Source organism: Pantherophis guttatus, chromosome 10, assembly GCF_059756535.1.
Source record: "Pantherophis guttatus breed Tessera chromosome 10, ASM5975653v1, whole genome shotgun sequence".
Classification (NCBI taxonomy): domain Eukaryota; kingdom Metazoa; phylum Chordata; class Lepidosauria; order Squamata; family Colubridae; genus Pantherophis; species Pantherophis guttatus.
The window spans coordinates 20,560,001-20,572,926 of NC_142072.1; the positions used below are offsets into that span (position 1 = coordinate 20,560,001).

Genomic DNA, 12,926 nt, shown 5'->3' on the forward strand with positions numbered 1-12,926 from the left:
TCGCTACCGGATCAGGCGATCCGGTCTGAACTGGGAGCATTTCACCCCTGGCCTGTACCTATTTCTTCCCTGCGCCCCCACCCAAACATCCTTCCATCGTTGCACTGGTATTATTTCTCGATTCTTTCGTTTCATTCCTTCCTCCTCTCGTAGGGTACCAGCAGACCCTCCCATTACTATGTGCTTTGGGACGATAACCGGTTCACAGCAGATGAGCTTCAAATTCTCACCTACCAGCTTTGCCATACCTACGTCCGTTGTACCCGCTCTGTTTCTATCCCAGCACCAGCATACTATGCCCGATTGGTGGCCTTCCGGGCGCGATATCACCTTGTAGACAAAGAGCATGACAGGTGAGTAGTTGCACCTCCCACCAGCGCCCCCCCTCCCCATGAAGATGCTCCTTGCAGAGTCCGATGTTCCACCACTGGGGGGCTCTAGTGAGTTAGAGGTTCTGGTTTTCTCTGAGCTGGGTTATTTCCTTGAAGACCTTTTATTATCTGATATAACTGATAACACAATGGTGAAATCCAATTTCTTTTTACTACCGGTTCTGTGGGCATGGCTTGCTGGGCGTGGCAGGGGAAGGATACTGCAAAATCCCCATTCCCACCCCACTCCTGGGAAAAGGGAGGGAATGGGGATTTTGCAGTATCCTTCCCCTGGAGTGGGGAGGGAATGGGGATTTTGCAGCATCCTTCCCCCAGGAGTGGGGTGGGAATGGAGATTTTGCAGAATCCTTCCCCTGGAGTGGGATGGGAATGGAGATTTTGCAATATCCTTCCTCTAGGATGGGAAGAGAATGAGGGTTTTGCAGTATCCTTCCCCCTGGAGTGCGAGGGAATGGGGATTTTGCAGTATCCTTCCCCTAGGAGTGGGGTGGGAATGGAGATTTTGCAGAATCCTTCCCCTGGAGTGGGATGGGAATGGAGATTTTGCAATATCCTTCCTCTAGGATGGGAAGAGAATGGAGATTTTGCAGAATCCTTCCCCTGGAGTGGGAGGGAATGGGGATTTTGCAGTATCCTTCCCCTAGGAGTGGGGTGGGAATGGAAATTTTGCAGTATCCTTCCCCCTGGAGTGGGGAGAAAATGGGGAATTTGCAGTATCCTTCCCCCAGGAGTGCAGTGGGAATGGAGATTTTGCAGTATCCCTTCCCCTGGAGTGGGGTGGGAATGGAGATTTTACAGTATCCTTCCCCTGCCATGCCCACAAAGCCACGCTCACAGAACCGTAGTAAAAAAAAATTCAATCCCACCGCTGAGTGTTTCCAACTATGGCAACTGGCTGGGGAATTCTGGGAGTTGGAGTCTTAAATTTCCCCAGAATAAAGTTGTGTTTATGCTGACAGTGATTTCCCTGCCAAGAGAAATCTGCCGTCCTCCTCCGTTTTGTCTTCTAATTAACGCTCTCTTTTAATCCCCCCCTCCCCCCCGTTCCTTTTCCTCTGCCCTTTTAGTGGAGAAGGCAGTCACATCTCCGGCCAGAGCAATGGCCGAGACCCTCAAGCTCTCGCCAAGGCTGTGCAGGTTCATCAGGACACTTTACGTACCATGTACTTTGCTTGAAAGCCCAACATTTTTACCTCACTCCAGAAAGCTTTCCGATTTGTAGGAGCCATACAAAAAAGAGAGAGAGAAAGAAAAAGAAAGAAAGAAAGAAAGAAAGAAAGAAAGAAAGAAAGAAAGAAAGAAAGAAAGAAAGAAAGAAGAATAAAGAAGAATAAAGACGCATTGGAGCACCTTGTGGTTATCCAATGGAGAGATCACTGCAGGCCACGGACTAAACATTTCTAGGAAACAACCCTTGTTTTCCAGGGTCAACGCAGGAGAACTGCGTAACTGGATGGACACACCTTTGTAGTATTAAAACAAGAGAGACTTTCTGTTTTTCAGGCTTTCCAGTTACCTGACCAAACAAATGCAAAAATATTGAAACCGAGGGAGGGAATCTGTCTTTCAACTTAAAAAAACAAAAACAAAAACGAAACAAAACAGTTTTTTTCATCACTGGGATGGTGGGCAGGAGAGACAGGAGATGCAATATTAGACTTCTGACTGTGAAATAAGAAGAGTTCCAGTCCTTTTAACGCCCCAATCAAAAATCCTGTTTCTTATTGGTTCAGGGCGGGGTTTGGGGGGGTGGGGGGTGGGTCTTGTAGAGCCTTAAAACAGATGACTAGATTTATAAAAACTAATATTTTAGGATACAAAAAATGCTTTAATTGGCGAAGAAGAAAAGAAGCCAGTAGTTTATAGATGAATTTTAACACAGTTACCCCCTTCTCTGCAGAGGAAAGAAAGAAAAATAAATATGATTTTTCTCCCCCCCTCTTCCCTTTCTATATGATAATGGTGTAAGGTACCCGTAGCACTTAACCACAAAAGGAAACTTGTCTTCCGTCTGTTTAAAAAGTGAGTTGGCTGCTGCCCTTTTAATGCGGCAGAAACACACCGTGGGCGAGTGCCTTACTTCAGTGCTACAAAACGATGACATATTTTTTTTCACCTTTCCAAAAAAAAAAGAGGAAACCAACAATGCTCTTGATTTGACTCGGTCGTGGTCCAGATCTCTAGCTTGAAAGTGTCTTGGGGTTCTTTTTGGGGTTTTGTTGATGTTCACCAAGCATACCATTTCATGTTCGCTCACAGCCTCGTGGTGGATTACAATTCTGTGCACTTTTATCCTGACGTAGAAATTCGGAGAGCTGCTGATGATTTTAAAAAAAACAAACAAACCCTGCTTTTTTTTAAAAAAAAAAAATACGATGAATTGCAATTGGTTGAATTGCTTCTGATGTATTTCTTGTGTGGTGATTTTTTTTCTCTCCCCCCCTCCTTTTTAATTTAAAGAACGCCTGCATTTCCGATGAACAGGGTGTGTGTAAAAGGAAGAGTTGTTTTCGTCTGCCCTGCAAGCACAAAAAAAAAAAAGAAAAAGAAAAGAACTCTGCTCTCAATTCATGCCCTGATTTTTTTAATATATGGATGAGATTTTTTATTATCAAGTATTTTTATACGATGCCGAGTCTATTGCCAAAACTTACACTCAAATTCTCACTGTTTACATCATCTCCCCTCCTTTATCTCTGTCTGACATTTTGGGAATATTCGTACAGCGCACCAAGTAGATGGCTGGATCACCACAAAAACTCAAAATTGGAAGATTTCCAGGAGTTTCCCAGGAGCAGTCCAGCCCCTCCAGAATCTTTGTGCTACATAGTGAAGGAATGATCCATTTCATTTACTGCTGTTGTGTAACTCCGATGTCTTCTCAAGCCTTCTGCTGTTTTTCTATCTAGCATGACAGGGAAGATGGACCTAAACCAAGCCCGTTTCTCCAGCTTGCTTTGAGATCAGAACATTAAAAAACGCACTTTGCTGTTTGTCTGCAGAAATGGATCCTGATTTTTCTAGGGATAAAAACAAACCAGTCCTTTTTACCCATGGCTGTGAATTCCGGTGTTCCTTCCTGCAACAAACCCCTTGGGTAGGAAATATCCTTGCCTGTGTTGACCCCTTGCAAACTGATTTTGGCTGTTCAGAAGGAAGCCTGTGCCATAAGTGGTCTCCAAACCATATTTTGTCACTTCAGAGTTGTATCTTCGAGTGCCAAAGTGAGTTTTCAATATCAACCACAGCAAAAGATCCCATCTTACTCCCATAGAGCTGCACAAACTCTCTTGTAGTTTTTGTGGAAACCTCTTCCCATCCACCTCCCAAGGAAAGGCAACACTTGCGGGGTGAGACTTGTGGACTGTGTGCTTCCAACATCAAGTTCAATTTTCTTCTCTTTTTTTTTAGGCCTTGTCTCTTCTCTCCCCCACCCCCTTCCCCGCCTCACCATCTCCCGCAGGGCAGAATGTTAACCCATCTGAAAGCTATGCAAACCAACAGGCCACTCAGAAGGGAACCCAGTTGGGTGCTTTGCAATTTGATTGTGAGTCTGTTAATTCTTTAACCACAAGGCTAACAACTGCTATGGGAATTCACCAGCCTGACAGTGTGCACAAAGAGGAGGTGGAAATTCCTGACACGATGCTGTGTCTCAGATGGCCTCAGATGGAGCAACTTGTCTGATGCTCTACTTAACGTGGGTGGAGCTGGTTGATCTTTCAAACACGAATAATGCAGATTGTGGGTTCAGTGATCCTTCCTTCCTTCTTCTCATCCACCCAACTTCCTTCCTCTCATCCATTCTCCTGCCTTCCTCTCTCCTCCCATCTTCCTTCCTTCCTTCCTTCCATCTTCTCATTCACCCAACTTCCTTCCTCTCATCCATTCTCCTGCCTTCCTCCCTCCTCCCATCTTCCTCCTTCCCTCCCTCCCTCCTTCCTTCCTTCCGTCTTCTCATTCACCCAACTTCCTTCCTCTCATCCATTCTCCTGCCTTCCTCTCTCCTCCCATCTTCCTTCCTTCCTTCCTTCCGTCTTCTCATTCACCCAACTTCCTTCCTCTCATCCATTCTCCTGCCTTCCTCCCTCCTCCCATCTTCCTCCTTCCCTCCCTCCCTCCTTCCTTCCTTCCGTCTTCTCATTCACCCAACTTCCTTCCTCTCATCCATTCTCCTGCCTTCCTCTCTCCTCCCATCTTCCTTCCTTCCTTCCTTCCTTCCGTCTTCTCATTCACCCAACTTCCTTCCTCTCATCCATTCTCCTGCCTTCCTCCCTCCTCCCATCTTCCTCCTTCCCTCCCTCCCTCCTTCCTTCCTTCCGTCTTCTCATTCACCCAACTTCCTTCCTCTCATCCATTCTCCTGCCTTCCTCTCTCCCTCCTCCCATCTTCCTTCCTTCCTTCCTTTGAATCCTTCAAGGTTGGCATTGTTTTGCCCTGGGCACCTGCTCTCGAACAGAAGCATCAAGACTGAAAGCCCACATTGCTTAACCAAGTGCCTGCATGGCGAACTCACCTACCAGCCTTCATCGAAGTTCCTCATAGACAATTTATCACTTGCCTCGCCTCTTCTCAGCTTTTGCGTGAAAAATGCATTTACAAAACAAAAACCGGAAGGACGTTTTGAGTTTTTCTTGGTGTCTCTTCTCCCCGTCTGCCTCTTTCTGCTTTGGAGTAGATTCTCACTTCCAACACCAGCACTGCAACTGCGATTCTAAACTAATTTTTGAGCAAGAATAAGCAACTTGGGCATTTGCAGAACGGGGTAACGTGAGGGAGAAGAGAACCCGAAAGAAACTTAAGAGTTTTGACAAAACCACCACAATCACCAATGTTTTAAAACCAACCCAAACCTCCAGGGCTTGAATGGTTGGTTTTCAGTGGATTCCGTTTTCAGTCTTTTTTTTCCCCTTTCTTTGCACTCCACAGTTAGGTTGCTGCTTTGAACGGAGGAGGGGAACGTGGCATGATTGAGGGGATGTTAAGTGGCCAGCGCTTTCCTCACCCCACCCCATCCCACTTCCTCACCTCTCCCCACCTGGTGCATGCAAAGTTTTCACGAAGTGCCGTAAATAATGTAATTGCTGCAACCTCTTTGAAACCATGTTTTCTAAGTTTGGGGGTGATTCTCCCACCCCCACCCCCTTTTTTCCCCCTCTCTCTTTTCGTTTTGATGTTTTAAGAACTGGGCTAACCCCCCTTCCCCCCCCCCACCTTGCATGTGCTACATTAACAAAAGCTACCTGTTGCATTCCTGCTTCGCTTGGGCAAAACTTGTCTTCTGTCTTTTGGAGGGTCAGAGAGTGCAGCCCCAAAGAGGGAAACATTCTCTGCTTCAGCTTCTTCCTCCGTCACTTAAATGTGGCTGTTGCTGCTGTTGAGCACTGCACGGGTGTTTTTGTAAAATCCGCAAAACAATAATAATAATGATAATATAATAATAATAATAAACCCTGTTTCAGGATGTTTCGCCTTGCACCTTAACCCCTATTCCTTGTGATATGCTTCCTTCTCCCCCTCTTCTGTGGCTGGAAATGTTGCTGACTTCCCACAAGTTGTGTGGCTGGAGGGGTGGGGGGAGATGGGGAGTGTGTTTGGGGGCGCGAATGCAGCATACAAATGTAGCCGTTGGCTGTTGGTTTCTATTACGATTATTTTCAATTTTGCCTGCACTGCTGCTTGTTCCGATGGACTGCTTTAGGTCTGAACGAAAGGGGAAAGGGAGTGGGCAGATGAGGCTTCGAAAAGCGAGGAGAGATGTAAAATGAGGCCCGATGGAAGATTGGAGTCCAGTGGTTTGAGCGATGGGCCTTGATGCCGCATCGGAAGCTGGCATCGCAAAGACCTGGATTCAGAATTAGCTTAGGGCAGGGGTGGGCAAATATGGGCCCTTTATGACCTGTGGACTTCAACTCCCAGAATTCCTGAGCCAGCTTGGCTGTCTCAGGAATTCTGGGAGTTGAAGTCCACAGGTTGTAAAAGGACGACAGTTGCCCACCCCTGGCTTAGGGGGAAACATTTTTCTCTGCATCCTGGATGTTTACAGTAGAGACGGTGCGTCTCGAGCATTATTAGATCAGTGTTTCTCAACCATGGCAATTTGGAAGAGGCGTGGATTTGGCTGGGGAATTCTGGGAGTTGAAGTCCACACCTCTTCCAAGTTGCCAAGGTTGAGAAACACTGACCTAGGTTTGCAATAGTGGTGATGATCTGTAGCTCAGGTGTTAGGAGGAGGGTGGAGGTTCATTCTCCGAGTTTATGAGTTGGTTTCCAGATGTTTTGTTACCAGGCTACGTAACCTCTTCAGTGGAATTTAGGGAATGTCCGTGTTGGCTGCCGCCTGCTTCTTCGTGTGGGTCCCATCACAAGACCTACCGACCACACAAACCCCTTATAAAGCAGAAGACCGGCCACACAAGACATTCCCTAAATTCTGCTGAAGATGTTACCCAGCCTGGTAACAAAACATCCAAAAACCAGCTCACAATCTCTTGAGAACAAACCTCCACCCTCGCCGATCAAGGGTGTTGCTGGATTCCAACCTACATCATCTCAACACCATTATCTACGCTGGGTAGGGATTATGAGAATTGGAAGCCAGCAGAACCTGGAAAGTGAGACATTTCCCTACCCCACTCACCCACCCATCCCCGACCTAAGGACCTGGCAAAATTGACTTGAGAATTTAAAAGTGGAAGCCTATGGACTTTTTTCTTCATTTGGTGAATGCTTCAGAACCTTCCCATGTTCTTCTGCTGCTTTCTGGTCAGAATATTGATAATTGGGTGCAAATGCCTTTCTAAGGTCTAGTTCTACATCTTTAAACGGCACCGGAAGCTTTTGTATGAAAGAGCAGGTTTTTCCCCCCCTTCCTGACAGGTCTGTTGAAAATTGTACAAAAATGTTTGGTTTTTTTTCCTCCTAAAGATTGTTCTCAAAAGAAAAGTTACTAAAAGTTACCCCCCACCCATTCCCCATTTTGCTTCTTTGTTTTCTCCTTATCACTTTGGGACCAACGAAGCAACTACTGTCCATAAAAAGCTGACCTTGTAGAAAAAGATGTAACTTTCCAGTCCTTTTTTTCTTTTCCCCTCCCTCGCTCCCTCCCTTTTAAATCAAGTGTTAAAAGCATCTTGGCAGCCCAGTGCAAACTTGTTGTGCTGGTTCTATCTCGCGAGAGCCACGCAACAGAACAGCAATAATAATAATAATAAAAGAAACAAAACCCGCATCACACATGCGCATGTAATTTTGCACTTCTAAATAATTGTGAAAGTTTTAAACTGATGGCAATTCTAGTCTTGTGTTCAAAACAGTTTTTTTTTTTAACCTGTTACAAGGAAGCGTGGATGTGTAAATACAGAATGTTCACAAAACACATCTGTCTGTGTAGCTTTGATTTGTGTGGATATGGACGTGCGTGTATTTATTTGAAATTGAGCATTGCATGGTCTGTTTTATTAAGCGGGTTTAAACCAGTGGTGAAATCTAAAATTTGTTATTACCGGTTCTGTGGGCGTGGCTTGGGGGGGTAATGTGACTGGGTGGGCATGGCCAATTTTTTTTTTTTTTTACTTTTAAAACCATTTTTTCTACAACCTCTTCAGCAAAGAGGCTTCTGACGATCAGGCAACTCAGCTTGGATCGTCAGAGGCTTTTAAACGATCCCAGCTGAGCCGTGCGATCATCAGAGGCTTTTTTTTTTACTTTTAAAAGCATGTTTTCAGCCGAAGAGATTGTAGAAAAAATGTTTATTTTTTATTTTTTTTAAAAAGCCTCTGATGATAGTGCAGCTCAGCTGGGCATGGGGGGGGCAGGGATTTTCGCTACCGGTTCTCTGAACCACCAGCCTCCATCGCTACCGGATTGGGCGATCTGGTCCAAACCGGCAGCATTTCACCCCTGGTTTAAACTATTGCTGCGTAACCTTGATTGACACTAGCAAACTGCAGGCTTAACTTGATTTTTTAAAAAAGAATAACAGAATATCTTTCTATAAACATCAGAAATGCAACAATAAGGGGTGAAACAGGACATACAAAGGGAGGAAACAATGCTAGATTGAAAAATTGTGGAGGGTTAGTTTTTATTTTTGATTTAACTTTCTTCTGGGACAGTTATTCTCACCTTGGTGCTTTTTAAGGTAACGCTGGGATTGCAATTTGCAGAAGCTTTGTGCTGGCTGGGAATTGTAGTCTCATTGTACCTGAGATGCACACTTGGTCTAGTACAGCATGGATGGTTCAGGAGTTGTGGGAGTTGAAGTCCACAAGTCATGAAGGGGCCATAAAATTGAGCCTATTTATAAAAAAATGCAGGTATTCAAAGAGAGCAGCATTCTTTAATCTAGTTTCTCTGGTGGTCAGTTGGGGCGTAGCATAAATCGAAAGGCCAATAACTCCATCAGCTATAATGCTGTAGATCAGAAAGGATCTACAAGCAAATTAGGCTTTGTTGAGTTACTAGTATTGTCTCAGTCCACTTGACCAGGAATTAAGTTCTAGAGTGATTGCAACCTGAAGAAGAGAAAATGGATTGGTCCTATAAAGTTTTGTTATTTCAAATTAAAAATCCTTTGCTTTCCTTTTTCCTTTGCTTTGCTTTCCTTCTTTCCTTTCCTTTTTCCTTCCCTTTTTTCTTTCCATTTTCCATTTTCCTTTCCTTTTTCCTTTTCTTTCCTTTCCTTTTTCCTTTCCTTTTGTTTTCTTTTTCCTTTCCTTCCCTTCCCTTTTTCCTTCTCTTTTTTCTTTCCTTTCCTTTTTCTTTCCCTTCCCTTCCCTTCCCCTCATTTGAACCTTTACTTCTCAGAAAATTTGCTTCCTCTGAAACACATCATGCTCAATTCAGCAAATACAGGAAAAGAGAAATAGAAGAGATGCAACTAAGATAGCATTAAAAAAAAACCTGATGCAATATTCTGAAAAGCAATAAAATAAAAGGGTTTAAAGACTTGATATTAAACTTTTAAGGTAGGTCAAATGAAGAAAGAAACATTGCAGGATTCCAAGAATATTATTTTATTATAGTACAGCATGGTTTCTTCACCTCAGCAATCTTAAAATGCATCCCAGACAGATGGCTATCTTAGTCTCTGGTTGAGTCTATCCACTTCTTCATGTCATTAGATGCCCTGTTCTTACCCCATAAGAAGCTTTTTCAAACATTCTGATGGAATTTTCCTGAAACGTAAGGTAAAGGTAAAGGTTCCCCTTGCACATATGTGCTAGTCGTTCCCGACTCTAGGGGGTGGTGCTCATCTCTGTTTCAAAGCCGAAGAGCCAGTGCTGTCTGAAGACGTCTCCGTGGTCATGTGGCCGTCAGGACTCAACGCCAAAGGTGCACGGAACACTGTTCCCTTCCCACCAAAGGTGGTCCCTATTTTTCTACTTGCATTTTTTACGAGCTTTTGGACTGCTAGGTTGGCAGAAGCTGGGACAAGTAACGGGAGCTCACCCCGTTATGCAGCACTAGGGATTCGAACTGCTGACCTTTTGATTGACAAACTTAGCATCTGAGCCACTGTGTCCCTATTATTATTACATTACATTAAATACTCCTCCCCAAAACTGGCAGGGCAAACTACTGTATATAAACAGGAAGCAAACCCCACACTGACTTGCAGGGATGGTGTTTCCTAGTTGGGTAATGAAACACCTGCAAGGAAATAAGTCAGAGAGCAAGAACTCGACGATACAAATTGTTAAAAGAATACCATCCAAGGGATGCTGTTTATTTGTTAAAAAAACATTCTTTTCATGAAGCATGTTAATAAACAATGGGCTTAATATGAGTTTTACACCAGTATTCTATGAATGCATCCGTTTTTTTATTTTTAATATGCTAAAAATCAATAAATTCCTCCCATACAAAAAAAGGCAATAAAATACTTTTTTTTGTATGGGAGGAATTTATTGATATTTAGCATATTAAAAATAATATGCTAAATCCTTCATACTTTTTAAAAGTAGTAAGGGGTCCAGGAAGGGAAAAGTAAGAAACACTGAAACAGCATCTCCAAAATTTCTTCAACCTTTCCATTCTATATATAAATATGTATAAAGTTTATTGTCGTTGTACGCAGTATACCCATACAACGAAATTCACATAACACCCAGAGACCAAGCCCAACACACATGACAATCCCCAGATACCCCCCACCCACCCACCACAAATTCCCCACCCCTAAACCACCCAAACACCCAAACAACAGACCAAGTAATGCTGTCCAACAGCTCACTGGTGGTGGCCCTTTAGTTCGTTGTTGAGTGCAATAATAGCTCTGGGATAAAAACTCTTCAGAAAATGTGTGGTCCGAGTTTTAATTGTTCTGTATCTTCTGCCAGAAGGCAACAGTCCAAAAAGATTGTAAGCAGGATGGGAAGAGTCTCTGAGAATGTTGTGCAACTTCCTCAAACGGTGAGATGCGAAGATGTCATCCAGGGCTGGTAGCTGGAGCCCGGTGATATTCTGGGCAGTTTTAATGATTCTCTGTAGAGATTTTATATCAGCTGCAGAGCTGCTCCCATACCATGCAAGTATGCTGTATGTCAGGAGACACTCATGATTCAATGATAATTTCATTATTTAAAAAAAATGTACCTATGCATCAGGGGTGGGTTCTAAAATGTTTTACTACCAGTTTTGTGGGCGTGGCTTATTTTGTGGGTGTTGTTTGATGGTCATATGACAAATAATTCTTTAGGATTTAGCAGAGGTACTGGTCTACCAGGTTTTTCACTGCTTGCAGAGCTGTACCAGTCTACCCATTTGTTTTTGGAGGCACCGGTCTACCACCACACTGCCTTTTACCGCTGATCAGCTGTAGGGCAGCCCTTCGAAGCGCCGCGGCAAGAGTTTAAACAGTTTTTTGCCGCTCTGCCACCACCGAGAGCATCGGAAACCGCTTTCAGGCCGCTTGGCCTCAATTGCCAATCTACCGCCACTGAGAGGTTTACAAGGAGAGGATCGGTTCTAGCCAATCAGTTGGGAGGCTTCTTGGCTTCTCAATTTAAAGCTTCGGTGTCTTGTTTTTTTCCCCCTCTTCTTTGTCATGTGAGCCCTGATTTTTTCCTTCCAGCCAATCAGCTGGGACTCGGAAGGCAGCGAATAGATTGGGGGAGGGGCCAGGCAGAGGTGGTATTTACCGGTTCTCCGAACTACTCAAAATTTCCACTACCGATTCGCAAGAACCTGGGAGAACCGGTAGCAACCCATCACTGCTATGCATTTTATTTTTTGCTTCCTAAAGCTTTGGATTTGCCTCTTGATTAATTTTATTCTGATGCTTTCGGCCCAGTTCTCTCTTTCCAAAATTGCTTTGAGTGTTATTTCCAACTTCCAGAGTTAAAGCTCTCATCTATTTTCATTTAAATCTGCAGGTTTCGTCAATATCCCGATGGCCATCCCAGTTACTGATTTTGCAAAAAAAAAAAAAAGTGGTTGGAAGGGAAAGTACAGCAGACAAACTATTATTTGGTTCATGCAATGTGTTAAATTGGCTTGTTCCATGGGGTCCTCAAAACTTGGCAGCTTTAAGACTTGTGGACTTCAACTCCCAGGATTCTTCAGCCAGCATTGCTGGCTGAAGAATCCTGGGAGTTGAAGTCCACAAGTCTTAAAGCTGCCAAGTTTGCTATGGTGAGAAAAGAGAAGCAATTCTGGTTGTAGAACTCAAATTCTCAGCAGAGACCGCTAGGATTAAAGAAGCAAACGCTAGTTAATCCCGCTGCTCATTTAAACGTTTGTTATTGGTGGTCACCACCAGTAAATAATTCAGTAGCAAGCTAGATTCGAACTCGGAACTCTTGATCACTAGATCACTCCGCCTAACAAGCAACAAGTGATAAGAACCGCTTCATCCTCCTCCGCTAGGAGCTCCGCCGCCTTCGCAGAAGCGGCCCAGCAACACGCTCGCGCGTGCGCAGCGAGCGAAAGCGCCAATTTGCGCGGGAGGAAGGAATTATAGAGAGCAGAATTCAAGGAAGGGACTTCCGGTGGCCGGAACAGAAGTTAAGACACGCACGCGCGCGAGCCGCTGAGCGTAAGACGTATAGACCGTCCCCTTCTTATCTCCAGGCGCTTCAAGGAAAGCTTGAAGAGCGGCTCCTAACCAAAGAGTCGAGAAGTAGTGGGGGGGGGGAGAATTTCCGGGACGAGCGGGGACGGGTGCAAATTGGCGCATGCGCGTCCCCTCAAACGCCGAAGACCGCTCTCCTCAGAGCTGGGCTTCTTCGGGTCCTCCTCAATCGGTGACCGGCGGAGCAGCGGGCGAGCTGGGCTGCGGGCGGCCACGCAATTTCCGCCTGCTCGGCTATCTCCGGAGCCCGCAGCTGACCGAAAAGGGCCGGATTTGGGTCCGAGGCATCAGCAGTAGCAGCGCAAGAAGAAAAGGGCGACGCGACTTCGGGCTGCGAGGCAGAAGAAGAAGAAGAAAAGGAGGAAAATCCTCCGTCGTCGCCGCCGCCGCCGCCGCCTCCTGAGGCCCGGCCGGTCCGGACCGGGACGGCGCGAGCAGAAGACGAGAAAGAACCGGAG

At 45.1% G+C, this 12,926-nt stretch overlaps 1 protein-coding gene across 3 annotated transcripts in view; it reads left to right on the forward strand.

Moving 5' to 3' along the window:
• The window catches only part of LOC117663335 (protein argonaute-1), an 81,027-nt gene extending 79,033 nt beyond the window's left edge, over positions 1-1,994 (forward strand). For all 3 annotated transcript variants that reach the window (XM_034413422.3, XM_034413421.3, XM_087876085.1), the window contains exons 18-19: positions 154-353; positions 1,460-1,994. In XM_034413422.3, coding sequence (XP_034269313.1) covers positions 154-353; positions 1,460-1,568 — 309 coding nt within the window. In that variant the 3' untranslated portion in view covers positions 1,569-1,994. The remainder of the gene's footprint in view (positions 1-153; positions 354-1,459) is intronic.
• Positions 1,995-12,926: the final 10,932 nt, after the last annotated feature.